The following is a 25,849-nucleotide window of genomic DNA, read 5'->3' as shown; positions in this document are numbered from 1 at the left end:
TCTGAAGAACCTTCTTTTGCCACAAAGAACTTTTTGTGCAACAGAAACATTCTTTAGATGTTAAAGGTTCTTTATGGAATCATTTAGACAAAAAGGTTATTCCATGGCGTCATGAAGCACTTAAGAGTGTACAGTAGATCTGAAATGGGTTTGTTTCTTGGTGTGACTCAATGTGGTTTCCTCACTCTACACCATAAAAGCTCTGGGATGGCCGGATCAACCACACCCCAGGAACTTGGCATAGGTCCCACAAAGCTCTTTGGTTCTTGTGGAGAATTACAGGCAGACTAGAGGAGACGACATGAGATGTGAAGAGCTAATTGGCCATGAATTAAGGATCCCAGTTGCTGAGAGAACTGACCTCACTGTGAAGGCTCATGTTGAGAGCATCAAGGCCAGGCTGTTATGGACAAGAACTAACATGCATTTTTCCAAAACAGTCATGGGCTTAAGTCATGGGTCACTCCATTACACTGCTGTTAAGTTAAGAGTGTCTAGCACAGTCAAAATGGTGGCTGTTGTTAAATGCAGAACTGAAACATTTAATTATACTGGTCAATCTGATGTCATTCACTCCCATTGTGCTCTGGATATGTCTTATTGCTACAAATGCAAGAGTGTAAGAGCATCGATTAATTTGTTAGCTATAACTGAAGCTCCACAACCAATATTATAGTAAAATGTTATAATAGATTTAACAGAAAGGCTCGAAAAATCTGATAGGATCAGCCATGCTCGAAGCATTAAATACATGTCTGTAAGCTTTTTGATTATTATTAAATTCAAGTTATTATTAAATGTTCATTCTGATTATTATGTGGATTATTTTTTCTTATTATTATTATTAAATACTGATTATTATAAAGTGTTTATTCTGGTTATTAAATTGATTAATATAGCATGATTTTTTTTCCTGATTATTACTAAATTCAAGTTATTATGAAATGTTAAAGGAACTGTATGTAAGAAATGTATTTCAGTTAATCATAAAATGGCCCTGACATGTCACTAGACATTAAGAAATCATGTTCATTTCAAATACTTATATCACTGACAACAGTGGTCCGGCCAGGATATTGTCATTTAAAAGTGAGAGTTGCAGCCCACAACTGATGTTATTGTTGTCATTTTGTGTTTTGGTCTGAGGCTCCACCCTCCAGCTGTCTACCAATCACGAAGTCAGTAGAGTTTTGTGATCCGGGTTGCCAGCTCTGCTCTAGTTAGAGCTGCAGCTATGAACGTGTTGGATAAAACATGTATAACGTTACGAAACCTAAAGACCTCGTTATGAATCCGAAATACGTCGTGACAAAGTCCGAAATAAAACAAGGATTTGTATAGGAGATGCCTTTGAAAGATGGAGACGGCTGAAAATGGATCCTGCAGCTTAGCTGGCAACCTCGAGTCAGGGGGGAGCGGGAGGGGATACACCGTTCTACAGTATTTTGAAAGTGATTGCAGTACCAGTCTTGGCCACAATCCTACATACGGTTCCTTTAATTCTGATTATTACACTAATTCATTTTTCAGATTACTATTAAATATATATTTTTGTTGCTTTTTGTTGTTGCTTAATTTATGTTTTGTTTTATTGCTTTTTTGTTGCATTGTTTTGTTTAGTTGCTTCATTCTGTTTGTGTGTTGTATTGTTTTGCTTTTTGTTGCATTGTTTTGTTTTGTTCCTTTCTTTTTTGTTTTGTTGCATTGTTTTGTTTAGTTGCTTTATTCTGTTGTTTTTTTGTTGTTGCATTGCTTTTTTGCTTTGTTTTTTGTTGCATTGTTTTGTTGCATTGTTCTGTTGCTTTGTTTTGGTTGCATTGTTTTGTTTTATTGTTTTGCTTTTGTTGCATTGTTTTGTTTCTTTTTTGTTTTGTTGCATTGTTTTGTTTTGTTCCTTTCTTCTCTGTTTTGTTAGTTTTTGTTTTGTTATTGTTAAATGTTTATTCTGATTATTACACTGATTAATTCTGATTATTATTAAATATAACTTTGTTGCTTTTTGTTTTGTTTCTTTTTTTGCAGTGTTTTGTTTTGTTGCATTGTTTTTTGCTTTGTTTTTATTGTATTGTTTTGCTTTTTGTTGCATTGTTTTGTTTTGTTGCATTGTTTTTTGTGATTATTATTAAATTCTGATTATTATAAAATGTTAAATCTGATTGATTAATACATGTTTTTTTCTGAATATTACTAAATTCAGATTATTATAAAATTTTGATTATCATAAAATGTTTTTTCTGATTATTACACTATTTTTTTCTGTCTATTATTAAATCCTGACTATTATAAAATGTTTATTTCGATTATTACATTGCTTAATATAACATGGTTTCTTTTCTGATTATTACTCAATTCAGATTATCAAATTCAGATTATTACAAATTGTTAAAAATTGTTATTGATTATTTTCTGATTTTTTCCTGGTTCTTTTTAAATCCTGACAATTATGAAATGTTTATTCATATTTAACTTTGATTATAAACTGATCAACTTTACATTTACATTTAATCAAATTAACAAGTTTTCATATAAAACAAATACACAACCTAAGGCACTGTTTTGCAGTAATTCTACCATTCTTTTTTTTTTTCTTTTTTTTTTTAACCAGCTTTATGTGGCTTCTAGTTTTAATGAAGAGAAATATCAGAATAACATCAGAAAAAATTATATCACTAATAAAAACTGTTAAAGTTTTCCTCTGACAATAGCGGATGCTTAGTGAGATGGGACCATGAGGAAATACAAAAAGCTATTACTTTGTAAATTAAACACTGCAACTGCTAATGTAACTCTAGCTGCTAAGAACTACATAAACGACATAATGTTCAGGGACAAGTAACCTTAAGTCATTCCGAATGGTTGCTTTTAATTTCAAGCTTGATTTTCTGTGCTTGAAAACAAATCTGCGGACCAAACAACTCCAAATTGCATTCCTGTATATCAAAACATGCAAGACATGCATACAAATGAAGTAAATTAGCTCAGTCAACATTTTTAAGTTGAATGTTTCAATAGAATAGAAAAAAGTACCATGACAACAGCCCCACACCCTGAACAAGTGTAGATTTCTGTGGGAAGTCAGGAAGAGGGAAGGTGCCAGGTGTCACACCAATTATTTTCTCATTAGCGAATTTGTGCCGGATATAATAAGCCAAATTTAGCAGCAGTTCAGTTTGCTCCCCATTTACCATCTGATGATAGCAGAGGTGTTTCAGAGGCGATTTTCCACTCTCTAGATTTTTAGGTAAAAAAAAAAAAAAAGCATGATATCCAATCTAAAACAATTTCAAATAGCATTTTTTTTTCTTTAATAACTACTACACACACACACACACACACACACACACACACACACACAAAAAGAATGCTACAAAAAGCAAAACAATGCAACAAAAACAAAACAAAAACTAAGCAACAAAACAAAAATCAACAAAACAAAACAATGCAACAAAACAAAACTTAGCAACAAAACAAATGAAAAAAAGCATCAAGAACAAAGCAAAAAATATAAAACAAAAATAAAAAATATGAAGCAATGCAACAAACAAAACAGAACAAAGCAAAACAAAAAAGAAAGCAATAAAAAATAAAAAAGCATGAAAAACAAAGCACCAAAACAAAACTTAGCAACAAAACAAATGAAAAAAACAAAGCATCAAAAAAGCAAAAAAATATAAAAACAAATCTAAAAATATAAAACAACGCAACAAACAAAACAGAACAAAGCAACTAAACAAAACATTGCAACAAAAAACAGAGCAACAAAACAAAACAAAAAAAGAAAGCAATAAAAAATTATAAAAACATGAAAAACAAAGTACCAAAACAAAACTTAGCAACAAAACAAATGAAAAAAGGCATAAAAAGGCAAAAAATAAAAATAAAAAATATAAAACAATGCAACAAACAAAACAGAACAAAGCAACTAAACAAAACACCGCAACCAAAAACAAAGCAATGAAACAAAACAAAAAACAATGCAATAAAAACAAAACAAAGAAACAAAAAACAAGTGAAAAAAACAAAGCATTAAAAATCAAAGCAAAAAATATAAAACAAATATAAAATAATAAAACAAACAAAACAGAACAAAGCAACTAAACAAAACACTGCAACAAAAAGCAACAAAACAAAAACAGCAAAACAAAACAATGCAACAAGAAACAAAACAATGCTATAAAAACAAAACCAAAGCAACAAAAAACAAATGTAACAAAAAAGAAAGCAACAAAAAAAACAAAAACAAAGCATAAAAAATCAAAGCAAAAAATTAAATAAATATAAAACAAACAAAACAGAACAGATCAACTAAACGAAACATTGCAAAAAAAGCAACAAAAAACAACGCAACAAAAAAGACAGCAATAAAAACAAAAAAACTATCAAAAAAGCAACAAAACAAAACAAAACAAAACAAATGCAATAAAAAACAATGCAACAAAAAATAAAGCAATAAAAAAACAAAAACAAAGAATAAAAAAACGTTTAGAAACAAAAAACAAAGCAAAAAAGACTAAACAAAAAAAAACAACTGGAACAAACAGAACAAAAAGACAGCAACAATAAACAAAAAGAAAACATAAAACAAAAATCAACAAAACAAAACAATGCAATAATGACAAAACAAAGTAACAAACAAAAAAACAAAACAAATGCAACAAAAACAAAATGCAATATAAACAAAAGAAACCAATGAAACAAAAAAAAATGGCACAAAAATGTTTAAATAAAACAAGCAATAAAAAACTATGCAAAAAAAAAAGGATGGGAAGGTATGGTCCTTAACAGTCCAACAATAATTGGCCCAAATAAAAATAAATAAATAATAATTGGAAATAAACAATAATTGACATACTGTAAATATACTAAGGAAAAATAATACTTTTGGTTAATGTTCTTTTTTCTTTACTGAATTAAGTACAAATTAAAGGCAGTTCAGTGAATGCAAAGAAACCCATCAAGCAAGCCATTCAACTGATTCAGGGTTTTTTTGTTGTTGTTCATTAAAATTACTCATTCATTTGTTACTAATGTTCCCAAACCTAGTTTTCTTGCATAAATCAAACTAAAAGCAAAGTTGCAAGGCCATTAAACGATGCCAATCGTAATGCAATATATCCAAACATATGATATCCCCCAACAAACTGGATTATCAAGGAACTGTCTGGCTTTCAAGTCAGAACAAACCATTAGCGAGATGAGAACAAGAAAAATGAAAACCTACAGGCATGCTGCACACTTCTAAACGCTCGTGGAAAGCGGTGAGGATGGTTGCTTTTCGCCTCAGCTTTTACGTGAGGTGTTGCGGTTTTGTCAAGTGCGTAAAGGTCATCCTCTCAAGACACAATCTCTCGTGTTCACCTGTAAACAGAAGTGACCTGACAAACTTAATGTCGGTGTCCAGTGTGCGTACAGGCTTAGTGCGACCTTATAAAAGGACCTTAAAAGACCTTATAAAACAAGCAGAAGAAGGCTGGTGACATTCAAAGAGAAAGGTCAGGTCTTATCGCAGCATGCGGAGAGAGAAGCTAGGCCATCTTGAGAAGATAAGAGAACACCAAAGCATTCTGGGTAATTGGTGCAGTTGCTGTGGGCAACAGCAAAAAACTGTAGAAGCAGCTCAGTCGATCCCGAAGATCTGTTAAGATTCGTATTACATAATTCACCAAAATAAAATTTAAAAGGGATATAACTGACAAAATTAAACATAGGAGAAAATGCATAAATATTACATGAAATAATAATCAGTCAATGGTTATTTAATAAATAAATGTGTCAATACAACTATATGAAAGGTGAGAAGTGTAATTATGTGCAATGAAAAAAGGCATTAAACACAAATTTAATGTAAAAAAAATAAATAAATACATTATTGAAACTAAATACGACTTTAAAATGTGTTTCTGTACAATAAATTTAAATATTTGAACAAAGTGCAAAATGTATTTAATGTCAATTTTATCACTTGTCTTTTTGTACATGACAAATGTATATTGTATCATAATGCATGATTTTATATATTCGATTATACCATATTGTATATAAGTAATCAACATGATATCAAATGTGAAACCATTACAAGTAACATGTTATTCTTCATAACTATTATACAAGTTTTTTTTTTTTTTTTTTATGATGCCATTTATTGAAAGACTACATACAGTGCCCTCCACTAATATTGGCACCCTTAGTAAATAAGAGCAAAGGTGACTGTGAAAATAAATCTGCATTGTTTATCCTTTAGATCTTTCATTTGAAAAATTCACAAAATTCTAACCTTTCAATCTCATTATGAAATAAATGTTTTTCTCTAGTTCACGTTGGCCACAATTATTGGCACCCCTAAAACTTTGTCTAAGTAAAATATCTCTGAAGTATATTCCTATTAATATTTTTTTAAAAATTAGCACACCATGATGGCTAGGAGTATAAAATTGTCCAGTCATGACTTTCTGTTCCACAGGATTGTAAATATGAGGAACACAAAAGCCAAATTCCCTTAATCATCCATGATGTGCAGAACAACACTGTTGAGCTTCACAAAATAGAAAGTGGCTGTAAGAAAAGAGCTAAAGCATTGAAAATCCCCATTTTCACCATTACGGCAATAAATAAGAAGTTCCAATCAACTAAAGATGTTACAAATCTGCCTAGAAGAGGATGTGTCTCTATATCATCCTAATGCACAATAAGGAGGAGAGTTTGAGTGGCCAAAGACTTTCCAAGGATCACAGCTGGAGAATTGCAGAGAATTGAGTCTTGGGGTCAGAAAGCCTAAAATAAAATGATCAAACAGCCCCTACATTACCACATGTTGTTCCAGAGGGTTTCAAGAAAAAATCCTCCTGGCTCATCCAAAAACAAACTCCAGCATATTCACTTGTCAGACATGATTGGGACGTCAAACAGGACTGGCTTCTATGGTCAGATGAAACTAAAAATGAGGATTTTGGCAGCTAACCCTCCAGATGGTTTTGGTGCAGACAGGGATAAAAAAGTACCCCATGCCCACGGTTAAAAAAAAATCTTTAATGTTGTGGACCTATTTTTCTGCCGGAGGTCCTGGACATCTTGCTTAGAGACATGGCTTCATGGACTCTGTCAAATACCAGCAGATAAAAAATCAAAACCTGACCGCCTCTGTTGCATCTTCCATCAGGACGATGATCCAAAACAAACATCAAAATCAACACAAAATTGTTTCACTGAGCACAGAATGAAGCTTCTACCATGGCCGTCCCAGTTCCTTGACCTGGACCCTGTAGAAACTGAAGAGAAGAAGCACCAACATGAAGCTGGGAAGAGAGAGATTCTGGAGAATCTAGAGAGATTCTGTTTGAAGGAATGGTCTCTGATGGTCTCTCAAACTCATTAGACATTGTTGGAGAAAACTCAGAACTGTTATCTTGGGAAAAGGACGTTGCAATAATTGGGTGCCAATAATAGTGGCCAGCGTGAACTAGAGAGAAACATTATTTCATAATGAGATTTCCCTCCTAGGTTCTATTGATTTACTTCAATGACAGGTTAGAATTTGGTGAATTTTTTGAATGAAAGATCAAAAGGATAAACGATGCAGATTTATTTTCACATCCACCTTTGCTCATATTTACCAAGGGTGCCAATATTAGTGGAGGGCACTGTATATATTTACACTATAAAATATTTACAAGATATTTATTAAAATGCATTTAAAACTAATGTGACACCACAAGATTAAATAATTAAATACATTGTGTGTGTGTGTGTGTGTGTGTGTGTGTGTGTGTGTGCGTGTGTGTGCGTGTGCGTGTGCGTGTGCGTGTGCGTGTGTAGATAGATAATATAACAAGATATATATAATTATATGATCAAGACAAGTGAATGGACTTGACTTCACATACAGTATAATTAGAGAGAAAAAAAAGCAAAACAAAACCACAAAACAGAAAAAACACACAAAAGAAAACTAAACAAAAAAAAAAACGGAACAATAAGCGAAACCACAAAAACGCTGCCCAAAACAAGACAAGCAAATACAAACAAATAGAGCACAAAAGCAAAATGAAGCAAAAAAACAAACAAACAACAGCACAAAAAAACAAAAACAAATTAAAAACACAAACTAAAGACAGAACAAAAAAAGTAAAAAAAAAACTGAAAAACAAAACAAACTAAACAAAACAGAACAATGAATCAATAAACAAACTAAAAATAGGAAAAAAATAACATCAAAACACAGAAAACCAAACAAAAAACAGAACAGAAGTAAAAAAAAACAGAACAGAACAGTAACCAAACCACAAAACAAAGCATAAAAAACTGAACTAAAAACAGAACTAAAAAATAAAAAATAGAATAAGCAAAAACAAAAAAGCAGCAAAAACAAACAAACTAAACAAAACAGAACAAAACCACAAAACAAAGCAAAAAACAAAAAAAACAAAAACACACAACAGAAAAACAAACAAAAAAACAGAACAGAACAAAGTATAAGTAGAAAAAAACACAGAATAGCAAAAAACAAAACCACAAAAGCAAAAAAAAAAAAAAAAGAACAGAACAGAACAGAAAAAAAAACTGAAAAATAAACAAAACTACAAACAAAAAATAGAACAAATAGAACACAACAGACAAAACCCCAAAACACAGCAAAAACAAAACAAAAAAACAAGTGAAAAACAAAATCACAAAACAAAGCAAAAACAAAAAAAAAGAACAGAACAGATTAGAACAAAATCAAAACAGAAAAATAAACAAGAAAAAGAACAAAACAAAATCACAAAACATAAAAAGAAAATAGAATAAAACAAAAATAAATGTAATGTTACTAGTAAAAGTGCATTTTATACTGTATTGCACTATGTATTGCATTGTATTAAATGCTGTAAGCAATTCAAATTCAACAAATGCCTCATCTTTGCCTCAAGAGCATCATCTTACATGACCAATAAACCCCAATTTATTTTATCTCAAATACATCAAACTACCAAATCAGCTGTGCATTAAGAATAATGAACACAAGCAGCCGCAGTCAAACCCTCAACACAATGCAAATGCAACAGAAAATTAGTGGCCTGATAGTACTAGAATTTATAATACAATAGTAAACCACGCTCAAGCTTTTACTGGATGCAGTTTGACATTTACAGTCAGAAACCATTAAAAATTCTGTGTGATTTATCTGAGATTTATCTGTCTACACTGTTGTAATCTCTAAAGCATTGATTTGTTCTGGATTCACACACATTAACCGGATGTTTCTGTGAAGTGTTAAACATCTGCTCGACGCTCGCACTAGTTCACAAGCCTTGGACGAACGAGAGCCGTCTATCAGGGCTTTCCAGGAATCAGATCTCAGAATGATTCATTGTTCATGCATTTCTGAAATCATTTGTGCATCTTGGAAGTTCAAAGCAGGTTTAGCAGTATTCTGGGAATCAGGACTGATCACAACAAGCAGGAAATATCCTTTAGATATCCTCAGAAGTATCCTTGAAGGCCAGTCATGAACCTTGTTATTTCTGGTAGATTTCATTATTTCATGATGCAGACAAATCAAAAGCTGCATATCAAAAATAGATTTCTGAAAGAGATGTATTTTGAAATGATACACAATCTTTGCTTTTAAAATACAGATAAGAAAATGCTGATTGAGGCCCAGTATTCACTACACTTTTCAATAGCAATGAAAAAAAAAAAAAGCATATTGCATATTACTAATTTTCAGGAAAAAATGTGAATTCCTAGCTTTAATTCATACATTTTACTTTAGTTTTATTTATTTATTTATTTTTATTTCAGAATTGTTATTCTCTCATCTCATGCCTAGATTACAAGAGCCATGGACACTTGATTTGTCATCAACAAATATAGGTTCTCATACAAATTCCCCCAATTGTACAAAATAGTTAAATAATTATTTATTATAATAATTATATAAAATATACCTACAGTGCTACACTATTTCAACCCTGTCACAGTAAATATTGTATTAAATTTGTATAAATAACTAAATAAAATCTGTCACTATCCTGCACCGTTGTGTGCCATGAAGTAAATCACATATTATAACAATATTATAAAAATATTGTAAAAAATGGCACTTTTTCCTTATTAGGGTTTATTCCCTAAACAGGCAATTTTTTGTCAACCCTGTTACATTCAAAATGTTTTGGGGTTGAATACTAAACAGCCAAAATGTGCATATACTATATATTTATTAAATTAAAAAAATAATCAATAAAATAATAATATTTATATAGTTTTAATTCATACATTTTACTTTATTACTAATATTTCATTTTTTTTTTCAGAATTTTTATTCATACTAAACATACAGTGCTACATTATTTCAACCCTATCACTGTAAATATGACAATTTTAATAAATAACTCACTATCCTGCACTTCTATGTGTCGTGAAGTAAATCGTATATTATAACTAAATAATTTTTTTTGGTCAACCCTGTTACATTCAAAATGTTTTAGGGTTGAATACCAACAGCCAAAATTTTAAAATATTATTTATTTAAAAAAAAAAAAAAACGCATTTATTTATTTTTAATTAATTAATTTATTTATTTATTTATTTATTTTATTGATTTTGTTTATATTTATTTATTTATTTATTTACTTATTTGTTTTATTTTATTTCTTATTTTTTATTTTTTTTATTTTATTTATTTTGCATAACAGTTGTCGATATTAAATTTAAAAAGGACAGTATGCGAGTAGTGAAATTTTGGTTGCATCTTTATACACATTACTTTTTAAAAGTGTTTTTGTTTTTCCCTCCCAATGTTTTTGAAAGAAGCCTCTTCTGCACACCAAGGCTGCATTTATTTAATCAGGAATACAATTAAAAAACAAAAATGGTAATAATGTGAAATATTTTTACAATTTAAAATTACAATAACCATTTTCTATCATAATATTTAAAAATATAATTTATTTCTGTAATGGCAAAGCTGAATTTTCAGCAACTGTTACTTCAGGCTTTAGCCTTCCAACATTGTTACAAAACCAAACAAATTTAATATAAATTTGATGTACAATATATTTTTATTATTTTTATTTCAATTATTACAACTATTAGTTAGTTTCTATTAGTCTATATTGTAAAATGTAATTTATTCCTGTGATGTAAAGCTAAATTTTCAGCAAAATATCTCCAGTCTTCAGTGTCACATGGTCCTTCAGAAATCATTTTAATATGCTGATTTGCTGCTCAAGAAACACTTTTGATTATTATCAATGTTAAAAACAGTTGAGCTGTTTCATATTTTTGTGAAAACCATGATACATTTTATCTGGATTTTTTTATAAATAGGTTTAAAAGCATGATTGATGTCTTTACTGTCACTTTTGGTCAATTTAATGTGCCCTTGCTGATTAAAATCATTCAAGTAAAAAAAAAAACACTGCCATACACAATTTGGAAATTATATATATATATATATATATATATATATATATATATATATATATATATATATATATATATATATATATATATTTCCAAATTGTGTATGGCAGTGTACATTTCGATTCTAAATATCTTGAAAAAAATGCTATTTAGCTCAAGACCAATAGAACAGAATTTCCACAGAGCTAATTTTCTAGTAGAAACATTTCAAAAGCCACCAAAAAACTCCTGAGAGCTGGAGCGATAGTGATGAATTGGAGCCCCCGTTTGTCCTTTCTTTGCTCTCTCACAAGTCTCATTTCTTTCAACAGGAGCTCGTTATTAGATTTCACCTCCCCACAGGACAGGTTCTGTCCTGAATCCTGTTGCTGTGACCCTCTTCTCAGCCCACAGACACACAACAGGGACGAGGTGGCTGTCAGACTCCCCTCAGGCAGCAGAGCATGCAATTAAGCGTCGATTGCTCCTGAAGCTCAGAACCAAAGTCACACGGCACTCATGCCAACACACACAAACCTCCGCCGTGTGCCCATTTCCTCAGAACAAATGTGCTCTTTGAAAAGGAAACGCCTCTTGAACCAGAAACACAAGTTATGGAGTCCCGCTGACCGGATCCAGACAGAATCAAATAAAACACAAGCTTGGTTTGTATATAACTACAGCGCAGGGCTGGGCGCCGTCACCGTATATTACCTTAATGCACATTTTCTTAGTCTACATCAGTAATTCAACCCGGCAACACGCATAAATGTGGAAATCCTATTATATAGAGGGGAGAATAATGAAACGCAAAGCCATAAACTCACCCTTGTTTATCGGAGTCGACCAGAATGCGCACCAATATCCCTGTAACAGCCACTAGGATGGGGTAGTGATCAACACTCTCCAGGCCTACAAACAAAATAAAACATGCTTAAACAATACATTATATACTGTACAGTTACTGTGATTGTATATTTATTTCTGTCACATACATACAGTTATATTGCTAAGAAAAACTTGAACAAAATCAATAAGAAAATTCATTCATTTTAATACAGTATATTGTGCACTCAACAGGGTTGAGTAAGCACTAAATATACATCAAAATTAAATAGACAATTAAAAATTCTACATAGGAATGGGTAACATTCTACAAACTTAAATTTTTGCAATTTTTTTTTCAACCCTGTTACCAAACATCTGGACTTCAAACTGTAAAACTTGTACAAAATCAATAAGGAAAAACCCTTTATTTTAATACAGTATATTGTGCACTTAACAGGGTTGAGTAAGCATTAAATATACATAAAATGGGTAACAGGGTTGAAAAAATAAAACTAAAACAAAGCATTATTTTAAAAAACCTAAATGTTTCAACCCTGTTACCAAACTTCTAACAGGTAAAACTTGTACAAAATCAATAAGGAAAATGTATTCATTTTAATACAGTATATTGTGCACTCAACAGGGTTGAGTAAGCATTAAATATACATAAAATGGGTAACATGGTTGAAAAAAATAAAACTAAACCAAACTAAACTGTTAAAACAAAGCACTATCTTAAAAACCTAAATGTTTCAACCCTGTTACCAAACTTCTGGACTTTAAACTTCAAACAGGTAAAACTTGTACAAAATCAATAAGGAAAATGTATTCATTTTAAAGTATATTGTGCACTCAACAGGGTTGAGTAAGCATTAAATATACATCACAAAATATTTAAAAAAAAGTCTACATTAAAATGGGTAACAAGGTTGAAAAAAGCAGATTTTCTACAAACCTACCTTTTTGCATTTTTTTTCAACCCTGTTACCAAACTTCAAACAGTTAAAACTCGTACAAAATCAATAAGGACAATTCCTTAATTTTAATACAGTATATTGTGCACTCAACAGGGTTGAGTAAGCATTAAATATACATAAAATGGGTAACATGGTTGAAAAAAATAAAACTAAACCAAACTAAACTGTTAAAACAAAGCACTATTTTAAAAACCTAAATGTTTCAACCCTGTTACCAAACTTCTGGACTTTAAACTTCAAACAGGTAAAACTTGTACAAAATCAATAAGGAAAATGTATTCATTTTAAAGTATATTGTGCACTCAACAGGGTTGAGGAAGCATTAAATATACATTTAAAAACAAATATTTAAAAAAGTCTACATTAAAATGGGTAACAAGCTTGAAAAAAGCAGATTTTCTACAAACCTACCTTTTTGCTATTTTTTTCAACCGTTACCAAATTTCAAACAGTTAAAACTCGTACAAAATCAATAAGGACAATTCCTTAATTTTAATACAGTATATTGTGCACTCAATAGGGTTGAGTAAGCATTAAATATACATCAAAGTAAAATAAACCATTTAAATTTACGTAAGAATGGGTATCAGGGTTAAAAAAAAAAAAAACCTGCATATTTTGCCTAAACTGAATTGTCAAAACAAAGCAGTATATTTCACTGTTACCTAACTTCTGGACTTCAAACTATAAACTTCAAACTGGTAAAACTTGTACAAAATCAATATGGAAAATTCAGTTTCAGTTAAAACTCTACAAATTCCTTAATTTTAATACATTATATTGTGTACTCAATAGGGTTAAGTAGGCATTTAATATACATCATAGTAAAATAAACTTTTTAAAAAATATAGCGCTACGTAAGAATGAGTAACAGGGTTGAGAAAACTGCAGATTTTGCCTAAACTAAACTATTAAAAAAAGCACTATTAAATATTAAATAATACATTAAATATACATCAAAATAAAATAAAAAAAATAATGTAAAAAAATGCTACGCAAGAATGGGTAACAGAGCTGCAGATTTGCCTAAATTGAACTGTCAAAACAAAGCACTATTTTACAAACCTAAATGTTTGCCATTTTTGTCAACCCTGTTACCAAACTTCTGGACTTCTACCTTCAGGTAGACAGGTAAAACTTGTACAAAATCATTAAGGAAAATGCATTTATTTTAAAATAGTATATTGTGCACTTAACAGGGTTGAGTAAGCATTAAATATACATAAACATCATAATATATAAAAAGGCTATGTAAGAATGGTTAACAGAGTTGAAAAAAAATGCAGATTTTCTTAAATTGAACTGATTAAATATTAAATATACATCAAAATAAATTAAACCGTATTAAATCTAATTTTGAATTGGGGGTAACAGGGTTGCAAAAACAGCAGATTCTGCCTGTTTTACATACCAAAATAACTTTATGTCTTTTTATATTTTAAATATTACATTACAATATCAAAGAAATCCAGATACCCATTCTTACGTAGCATTTTTTAATATTTGTTTATATTATTTTGATGTATATTTAATGCTTTACTCAACCTATACATGTAAAAACTGTTTTTGGTGGGAATAAGTAAGTAAGAAAATTAAGGGTCTGCATGACATCAGTTTGACGTCAATTGTCAAGACAATTACTCTCCAAAAAAGCCTATTTAAAGTAATTTCATATTTATATAATTGTCTTTCTGTAAAGCAATTTTCTGAAGCACAGGTCAACGGAGTGCAAGCAGCAATCTTGCTGGAAAGAGACGGAGTTTGCCTAATGCAGTTTCGTTTGACTTTTTTTCAAGGACACCTTAATGCTTTCATACCAAATTTTCTCTGAATTTTCTGATGGTCCATCAAAAAAAAAAAAAAAAGAATAGGGCAGGAGAACTCATCAAGTGCTGAATAAACTAAATCTACTAAAGCCACTAAACAGCACTTGAGTGGAATTGAAGGTCACAGAATCCGAGACCATAGAGACCTGGGTCACAATATGCCATCTAATAACAAGTTTAAAATGCATTGAAAGCCAGGCTTTTCTATGTGCCCCTCTAGGGGTGAAGTTCAGGCTAACAACATGACCCAATCTCGTTTATTATAAATCTGCAATGTCAAGGCTAAAAATTGGTCTGATGACAGTCTCAGTATCCTCCTGAATTGGATTATATTTTCATACTAACTCGACATGTAATCTTTTGACCTATTCTCATATCATTCCCTGAGTGTACAGGCTGACTTTCCAAACTTCCGAAAGGGTTTCAGAGGTGATGTCAAGAACGTCACAAAATGCATATCAAATTACTTCTTATTTGTTCTGGGACTTGAAACAAGGTGCTATAAAAGGAAATTTGAAAAGTCGAATGTTAGGTTACAACAAACCGTATTTCAGCTCACGGGGGATGTGATCAAGGACAAACCAAAATACCTGAGAGGTTTAAATTCAGCTTAGCACAGCACACTAAGCGTTTCAGAAATTTGAGTGCATCCTCAAGTGCGTAAAATAAAGCATGCAGTTCATGTTCAATGCATCTATTTGCATTAATTTGAGATTATTTTTGCATAAGAAGGAAATTGGTTAGAATTACCTGGGAGGCGCAAGTTGACCACCCTGTCAAAGAGGTTTCTTTCTGCCGTGACTCGATTTAACACCTGGTTCAGGAGCTGTAGAAAGAAAATAAAATACAAATATTGTCAAACATAACCTTAGTATTAAAAAACAAACAAACATATAAACCAGAGATGAAAAAGTACTCCTAATTAAAGTTGCCCACCCCCCAAACCTAAAGAATAACAAAGAAATAAAACAAAAAATCTAATACTACATCACAAACAAAACAAAAAATACACAAAACAGGAAAGCAAAGCAAAACAAAACTAAGACATAAAAGATAAACATAGCATTATATTACAAACAAAACAAAAATACAAAACAAAAATAAATCAAAAACATAACACTTTATTACAAACAAACAAAACAAAAACAACATTAAACAAAAACAAAACACAAAGCAAAACAAAAACAACATAAAACAACACTATATTATAAACAAAAAAAATACAAAACAAAGAAAATAAACGCAAAAACAATAACAGAAAGGAAAAACATAACATTATATTACAAGCATAACAAAAAACACAAAAAACATCAAAGCAAAAACAACATAAAACAAAAACTTAACACTGTATTACAAACAAAAACTGACAACACAAAACAAAATAAATGAAAAACAACACTTTATTATACACAAACAAAAAACAAAGAAAAAAGGCAAAAACAAAACAAAACTATACTAAAAATAAAACAAAACACAAAATAAATACATTTGATGTATTTTATTACAAACAAACAAAAATGCAAAACAAAACACAAACATTATATTATATTATATTATTAATTTTTTTTTTTTTTTCGCAGAACACAAAAAAAGATATTAAATTAAAATTAAAATTATTATTTTGTGTTCTACAGAAAAAAAATGCATATAGGTAAGACATGAGGCTAAGTAAACGAAAAATCGCGGAAATCTCTTTTTTTGGCTGAACTATCCTTTTAACATGAACAGATGTCACCTGCTCCAGTCTGAAAGAGTTTCAGTGAGCAAATCAAACACATCTGGTCAAAAATCAAAGTGACCAGACTGCAATAATCATTCCCTTTGCTCCTTTAGCACGCCACTTGGACTCAGCATCATGCGCCTGAGAATTTAAATCAGAGCTAGCAAGCTGTCAGGTGCCAATTACTGACGTTTACTACAGCGCATCGCATGTAATTGTATTCAAAAATAGGATAAATCCTTCAGGGACAAGAAAAAATGTAAATGGATAAGTATGCTTGAGATGGGGGTTCTGCTCCTCAAGGACGTGTGGATGCCTGCTGTGCTCACAGGTGTTTTTCAGTTAAAGCCTGATTACAAACCGCAGGTGAATGGACGCTCCGCTGGGAATAGAGCCCACGTAAGCACTGTGAGAAAAACCCACCAGAAAACACATTTTCAAAGCCTTCTCTTCCATAATTGAGGCCTTGAAAACATGCAGTAGCCTATTCGCTCCTCATTTGCATGGCACTTCCATGAATAGAGTGCAAAATAGCATCTGAATATTAAAAAGGAGGTACGTAACCTATAATTAGTAAAATGTTAAAAGATAATTAACCTCAGGACGTGATGACGATTAATACAAGTAAAAACATATTATATGTGTTCTTCTTTTATACGGTTAGCTTTTTTCAACCCTGTTACTAACTTTGGACATTCGTCTATAGTTACAAACCCTGATTTTTGTGTTTTCATTGTTTCTGAGCAGTAACCATTAAATATACATAAATAAAATAATAAACAATCAATACAAATAAAGCTAAATAAGAATGGGTAACAGGGTTGAAAGAACTGCAGATTGTGCCTTAAGGTGAACTGTCAAAACAAAAAACTACTCTAAAACACCTGTATGACTTGTCTTTTTAACATTTATATGACGTTTGCCATTTTTCAACCCTGTTACCAACTTTTGGACGTTAATAAATACAATTTAAAATCCTGGTTTTGTGATTTCATTATTTCTGAGCAGTAAGCATCAAATATATATAAAAATAAAATAAACTTAATTTAATAATTAAATTAATAAAAAAATTGCTACATAAGCATGGGTAACAGGATTGAAAAAACTGCAGATTGTGCCTACAGTGAACTGTCAAAACAAAACACTATTTTACAAACCTATATGACTTGTCTTTTTTACATTTATTTTAGTGGTGGGCCGTTATCGGCGTTAACGTGCTGCGTGAAACGTGAAACTCTTATCGTGCGATAAAAAAAATATCGCCGTTAATCTATTCTCAAATTTGGGTTGGGAGCTGGGTCTGAACTACGCAAGCTATGATGACTTTCACCTTGATAGTTTAACGCGGATGTATACCGAAGACTATAGAATATGGTCGCGCGTTTAAGTCTCCTCCGCCAAAACACAGACGGGATCGCGTCGTCCTCCATTCATGAAAACCGAATCTACTATAGCGAAATGCCACGTAAATTCGTCGTTTTTTGGATTCATAAATCAAATGTCGGTCAGTCACTTAATTCAAATCGCGATATGGACTAGTGTATGTGAAAACTGAAATGCAAAAAGACCGTTTTAATATGAATCCGATATGTTCCGTTTGCCTAGCTGTACGTATGCATGGCGGAGACGCGCTTTTACTACACGCATGCTGAAACACACGTGACGCTCCCGGTAATTTTTGGCATTTTCATCTCACATGAACAGATAAACTCAATCGCCCAAACTGCTGTGAGTGTCACTTTTACCGTTTCATTTGAGAAAACTAGCATCATATCATACTGTATACACAGAAACTTCACGGCAACCTGTCAAAATAAAAGTACGGTGTAACATGTAATGGGTTGGGTAGGTGTTGACGTTAAAAAAAACACAATCTATAGGTAGAAAAAATAATTTCATTGTTAGTTAGTTAGTAAACACAAGTACATCTAATTGAACATAATTAATTTTCATCAACAAATTATCATAGAACAGCTTTATGAGCTTTATGATCCATTCTCAAAGACTTACTTTTAGTCATTATTTGGGTAGCACACATATTCTGAATGCCTTCAGCAGAATTCAAATTAGCCATTTTAATCTAGATTTAATCTAGATTAATTCCAAAATTTAATCTAGATTAATCTAGATTAAAAAAAATAATCTATGCCCACCCCTAATTTATTTATATGTTTGCATTTTTTCAACACTGTTACCAACTTTTGAACATTAATAAATAGTTTAAAACCCTGATTTTTGTGATTTATTTTTCAGTAAGCATTAAATATACATCAAAATAAAATAAACATATATATAATAACATCCGCATAATAAATAAACAAAAAACTATGTAAGAACAGGTAACAGGGTAGAAAAAAAAAATATTTGCCTACACTGAACTGTCAAAACAAAATACTATTTTAAAAAATACATATCACCATCTTTTTTATCTGATGTTTGTTTTTTCAACACTGTTACCAAACTTTTGGACATAAATAAATAAAGATTAAAACACTGTTTTGTGTGTGTGTGTGTGTGTGTGTGTGTGTGTGTGTGTGTGTGTGTGTGTGTGTGTGATTTCATGATTTCTGAACAGTAAGCATTAAATATACATCAAAATAAAATAAACGCATATTAAATAAAAAAGGCTACATGAGAATGGGTAAGAGGTTGAAAAAACTGCAATGTTGCCTAAATTAAACTTTCAAAAAAAAAAAAATCTATATGACTTTAATGTGGTGTTTGCAATTTTTTCAACCCTGTTACCAACTTTTGGACATAAGTAAATACAGTTTTAAACCCTGATTTTTTTTGTGATTTTATCATTTCTGGGCAATAAGCATTAAATATACATCTACATAAAATCTAAATACACATCAAAATAAAATAAATATTAAATCAAATAAAAAGGCTACATGAGGATAGGTGGATCGAAAAACTGCAAATTGCCTAAATTAAACTGTCAAAACAAAACAATACTTTACAAAACCTAAATGATTTGTTTTTCCAACACTGTTACCAAACTTTTGGGCATGAATAAATACAGATTAAAACACTGTTTGTTTGTTTGTTTTTTTGCGTGTGATTTCATAATTTCTGAACAGTAAGCAATAAATATACATAAAAATAAAATAAACAAATATTTATAAATTAAAAAAAGAACTACATAAGAATGGGTACCAGGGTTGAAAAAACTGCAGATTATACCTAAACTGAACTGTGAAAACAAAACACTATCACTTGTCTTTTTTTTACATTTATATGATATTTGCATTGATGTTTTTTTCAATGCTGTTACCACACATTTGGACACAAGTAAATACAAATTACAACACAGATTTTTGTGATTTCATCATTTCTGAACAGTACGCATTAAATATACATCAATATAAAATAAACAAATACTAAATCAAATTTAAGAAAAAAGCTACATAAGAATAGGTAACAGGGTTGAAAAAACTGCAGATTTAGCCTAAATTGAACTGTCAAACAAAACACTATTTTACAAACTAGCTTTGTTTAGCTAGCTAGCTAATTTTGCACCCAACATTAGATTATTATTGATAAATGTATAGTTATTAATAAACTTATATTTCCTATTAATTAAAGATTTATTTATTTATTTTGAATATACATTTTAAAATAACTTAAATAGTTGAGCAAATGCAGTAACATTAAGAAAACAGAATAAGATTATTTACTCTTTTTTCAGTCAGTGCCATAGAACGATTCACCACATATATTATCCATAAACAAACACCCATTAAAAAAATGCCCATGAAGTTGAAAAGCATCGAATAGCTTTCATCCTCTTCCTAATAATGACTGCCCTCCCCTCCATCACCCTTGTAATATCTTTTATGGTTTGACAAAATGACTTCATTTATGGATCAATAAACCCTGACCATTAGCTTCAATCCAATACAGATTCTTTGCACTGCTGAGCTGTAATAATTTATGCTTTAAATTGGCTATATTCAACAATTTAATCACATTTTGGGGGGATTCACACAGAACAAATTGCGTCCATCGATAGTCTTGTTTTTCACACAATGTCTGCTTTTGAAGTACCCAATTTACTAAAAGAATAAATGCAAATCAGGTATGATGCAAAAATTGTCAAAAACAAAAAAACAACAACTGTAGCTCAGTAGTAATTAAACAAACAAAAATTTATTTAAATTAAAATGAAACATAATAAAATAATGCAGAACTGTAGAGTAAGTTTCTGACATCTTTGTCTGCACAGAAAGTACACTAGTCTAGTTAGATGTCTATGTACTACACTGACCTCGTATTTCAAAAAATGAAATTAGTTTTGTTGCTATGACCCTCTTTTGATGCAGGTTCATAAATTTTCTTAGTGTTGTTAATAATTTATGTTTTGAAAAAGTCATTGCACTGCAAGAGTCTGAGAAAGTAAACAGAAATGTTTAATAGCAAATTGCTTCAAACAGGATCATTAACTCAGAGTACTGCATGAAACTGCTTTAGAGAAATGTTAATGGTGAGCATAAAATAAATTTCATTTTATTCACTTTGCACTTGCAAGTTTTAAATGTTGCTTTACACTTTAGAAAAGCATTTACAGATCACATCTTTGCTGTCTATCATGCTTACCTGAGCCAATCGGCGTAGCAGCAGCTCAGCGGAGGGGCGTGTCCAGTCCAAAAATATTTCCGGCACTAGAGTAATGGTCATCTCCAAGACTCGTAACAGACTGACAGAGAGGTCAAAACAGGTTGCGCACACCTTTAACTGCCGTGTGTCCACGAAATTCCTCTCCGGCCGCTCTGCTGCCTGTTGGATCTGACAGGAAATAAAATAAGACATGAAGAGCCACAATAAGGAGGCACAGGGAGGTCAAAAGAGATGTTATGAGACTGCAGATAGGGGACTGTATATCTTGTTGTATGGAATGAGATAAAATGAGACCTAATGACAGTCAGCTTATTAAAGTTCATATTAGAGTAACAGCAATACATTTAGGATAAGGCTGTAGGCCCAGGATACCTCCAGCAACCAGCCTGCAACCACATCACTGCAAATATTGATGGAAATATATGTTGAACTAATTGCGACACAGTTGGGGTGGAGGTTTATATAAATGTATCTTCTGAGAGAAACTGACTGTCCAGAAAAAAATAAGTGGTATTTTCTCTTCATCTTTCCTCTGTCTTCATCTTTTCCACTTTAGTATATGCATACTAAAGTGGTGTTTATAAGTGCAGTGCTGCTTTGTTTACACCGGTAACCAAGAAAGTGCTATACTGCTGTTCTTCCATAAACACCATGCTGTCAAAGAGCAAATCTGTGTTCTCATGCAGCCCATCTGCTGTTTCATTCAGGTATGCTTTATGTAGTACAGTTTCACACAGCTGAAGTCAGACCTTTCTTTTTTTGCTTCAAATTTTTAAAATCAAATTTAAATCAAAAACTGCTCATGTGGCATATGTAGCATCTTTAGATTGCGATTAAAATGCAGTGATTGCCACTAATTTTAAATGGAAAGAGCACAGGCAAAGTCTTAGTTTACTTATACGAAGACAGTTATTTTATTTGTATTATGGTTCAGCATTTCAATTTAGTTGAGTTGAGTGAATAGTTACATTCTTATTGCTACCACACAGCAACACCACGGCAACCCCCCTGCAACAACACAGCAACACCCCAGCAACCACATACCAACACCCCAAGACTTACCACCCTGCCACCAAATAGCAACAACCCAAGAACCCCCTGCAGCCAAGTAGCAACACTCCAGCAACTAGGGCTGCTTGATAAATTGCATAGCAGCACCCCAGGAAACCCCCTGCAACTGAATAGCAACAACCCAAGAAGCACCCTGCAACCACACAGCAACACCCCAGCAACCACTGTGAAAACTCCCTGAAATTACTCTCCAAACACACACCAGCCACATAGCAACATCCCAGCAACCACCCTGCATCCACACAGTAACCCCTATCAACCACCCCAGCAACCACTGTGAAAACTCCAGCCACATAGCAACACCCCAGCAACACCCCTCATTCACATAGCAACACCCCAGCAACTACTGTGAAAACTTGTTAAAGTGCTTGTTAGAGTGCTCGAAGCACTCTAAATCACCCTCCAAACACACTCCAGCCACATAGCAACACCCCAACAAACGCCCAGCAGCCACATAACAACACCACACCAACCCCCCTGCAACCACACAGTAACCCCCATCAACTACCCTGTAACCACATAGCAACACCCCAGCAATCACCATGAAAACAACCAGTGATCCCTCAACAATCTCCCTGCTACCACATAGCAACACCCCAAGAACCACCCTGCAACCATATAACAACATCCCAGCAACCCCCTGCATCCACACAGTAACCCCCTATCAACCACCCCAGCAACCATTGTGAAAACTCCCTGAAATCACTCTCCAAACACACTCCAGCCACATAGCAAAACCCCAGCAAACACCCTGCAGCCACATAGCAATGCCCCAGCAACACCCTTCAACCACATAGCAACACCCCTGCAACCACTATGAAAACTTGTTAAAGTGCTTGTTAGAGCACTCTAACACTATAGCACTCTAAATCACCCTCCAAACACAGTCCAGCCACATAGCAACAGCCCAACAAGCACCCTGTAACCACATAGCAACACCCCAGCAATCACAGTGAAAACACCCAATGACCCCCCAGCAACCTCCCTGCTACCACATAGCAGCACCCCAAACACCAAATAGCAACACCCCAAGAACCACTCCTCAACCACATAGCAACATCCCAGCAACCCCCTGCATCCACACAGCAACCCCCATCAACCACTGTGAAAACTCCCTAAATTCACCCTCCAACCACACTCCAGACACATAGCAACAGCCCAACAAGCACCCTGCAGCCACATAACACCAAAGCAATCCCCCTGCAACCACACAGTAACCCCCATCAACTACCCTGTAACCACATAGCAACACCCCAGCAATCACAGTGAAAACACCCAGTGACCCCCCAGCAACCTCCCTGCTACCACATAGCAACACCCCAAAAACCAAATAGCAACACCCCAAGAACCACCCTGCAACCACATAGCAACACCCTGCAGCCACATAACAACACCCCAGCAATCCCCCTGCAACCACACAGTAACCCCCCATCAACTACCCTGTAACCACATAGCAACACCCCAGCAATCACAGTGAAAACACCCAGTGACCCCCCAGCAACCTCCCTGCTACCACATAGCAACACCCCAAAAACCAAATAGCAACACCCCAAGAACCACCCTGCAACCACATAGCAACACCCTGCAGACACATAACAACACCCCAGCAATCCCCCTGCAACCACACAGTAACCCCCCATCAACTACCCTGTAACCACATAGCAACACCCCAGCAATCACAGTGAAAACACCCAATGACCCCCAGCAACCTCCCTGCTACCACATAGCAGCACCCCAAAAACCAAATAGCAACACCCCAAGAACCACTCTGCAACCACATAGCAACATCCCAGCAACCTCCTGCATCCACACAGTAACCCCCATCAACCACCCCAGCAACCACTGTGAAAACTCCCTAAATTCACCCTCCAACCACACTCCAGACACATAGCAACACCCCAGCAAACACCCTGCAACCACACAGCAAAACCTTAATAATGATTACTCAGAATGACTTAGCAGTTGCATAGCAAGGCCTTGCAAACCACTCTCAAGCACCTAGTGCTTTGTTGGTGGGTTTTTCATAAGCACCCCCAACATTGTACTATTCATAAAACTGTTATATTTAGTGCACTTAGAGTCTTTTGTATTTAGTGCACTTGTATTTAGAGTCTTGATGCTTAGACATTCTCATCAGAGTCTTTTCTACATCTACCCTTCATTTCAATTTAGCGCTCACTGAAACTCAGTCCGTAAACACATCACACACTCCCCTGGAGACCACTGCCTCCTAATTCGTGGATCATCGCAGATGAAAGGCACTGCTAAGAGCCAGCCAACCTCCAGGTAAAGTAGCATACGAATCAAAGTGCAATCTGCAATAAGCAGAATTTCAACTCTACAGCTCTCCTGAAAGACATTGATTTAAGAGTAGAGGAGAAAGGCTGGTGAGAAAGTGCTTTTACGTCCGAGGTTTAATTCCCCGCCATTATAGATCAGGGAGGTTTTGCTTTCTTCTGTATCTCCCCCTGAGACTCCAAAGCCTGCGTTTAATAATGACCCTACCACGGGAGGGGCTGGCACGCTACTCTTCCCAAAAGGTTGTTTCCATGGTGTCCAAATTATGAAATTACTGTGCAGCTGAATGAATTTGTTAACGAGAGGGAATTGAGCGCAAGGTAAACTACATTTGCATTTTCTGAAGGAAATACCAGTGTTTGCAAGGCAGCAAAAGAATAGTGTTTAGGTCAACACTCTAGAAACACCTTGTGCCTAACAACACTCTATCAAACTAGTGGTGCTGATGATTGCAAGGGCAAGCTCCACTTCTATTTTCTTGAAAATGTGTAGAAGTCTTGTTATTAGCACTTCTTATCAACACAATCAAACACATCTAATGAATATTTCAAAGACTAAGTAACTTGAACTACGCAAAGATTCATTTTATACTGAAAATCCAAGATGATGGTAATTCAGTTCAAATATCAAGTGGCAATCATGATTACATTGTCATCGTGAATAATTTACAGGCTCTGATTGAGTTAGTGGAAAGCTACAGAATTACAGGGCTAATCAGTGGGGTGAAAAAAAAAACAATCTCCCATGGATTTAAACAAGTAGAGTTTCATTTAACTTTTGGTTAAAGATTTTTTTTTTTACTTTAGCTCTGTGGTGTGTTCTCAAAACATTGATTGCTCTGTTTGTTTCAGTGTGTTGACACTTCAACTTCTGCCTGAGTTTCCTGTTGGTCTGACACATACTGACACATTAGAAGCTCTGTGGAGGGGAGGCAAAAAAGTTTCTTACCTCCTGTATCATGCCGATGAATTCAGAGAAGGCCAGTTGAGCTGGTTTAAGACACTATTGAGGAACATGGCAGCCATGTCTTTATCTTGACTAAGGAGTTCAGCCATGTGTCTCTGCAGCAGAAGTGATGGACAGGGTTCTGTAGCCAATCAGAGAAAAGCACATTTATTTAGAACATC

The 25,849-nt window shown here is 33.3% G+C and overlaps 2 protein-coding genes across 2 annotated transcripts in view; one reads left to right on the top strand and one right to left on the bottom strand.

The window, feature by feature from the left end:
* LOC141338899 (E3 ubiquitin-protein ligase RNF123-like) overlaps window positions 1–25,682 on the bottom strand; it is an 89,936-nt gene extending 64,254 nt beyond the window's left edge. Inside the window, exons 1-4 of the mRNA XM_073844513.1 lie at window positions 25,671–25,682; window positions 21,333–21,521; window positions 15,764–15,839; window positions 12,210–12,294 (exon numbers count right to left, since the gene is read on the bottom strand). Of these exons, the coding sequence (XP_073700614.1) occupies window positions 12,210–12,294; window positions 15,764–15,839; window positions 21,333–21,521; window positions 25,671–25,682 (362 nt within the window). The remainder of the gene's footprint in view (window positions 1–12,209; window positions 12,295–15,763; window positions 15,840–21,332; window positions 21,522–25,670) is intronic.
* Window positions 1–25,849, top strand: part of LOC141338169 (E3 ubiquitin-protein ligase RNF123-like) — a 201,681-nt gene that overhangs the window by 156,470 nt on the left and 19,362 nt on the right. The window lies entirely within an intron of this gene.

Source organism: Garra rufa, chromosome 7 (genome assembly GCF_049309525.1).
Source record: "Garra rufa chromosome 7, GarRuf1.0, whole genome shotgun sequence".
NCBI classification, from domain to species: Eukaryota; Metazoa; Chordata; class Actinopteri; order Cypriniformes; family Cyprinidae; genus Garra; species Garra rufa.
This window is presented reverse-complemented; position numbering and strand designations above follow the sequence as displayed.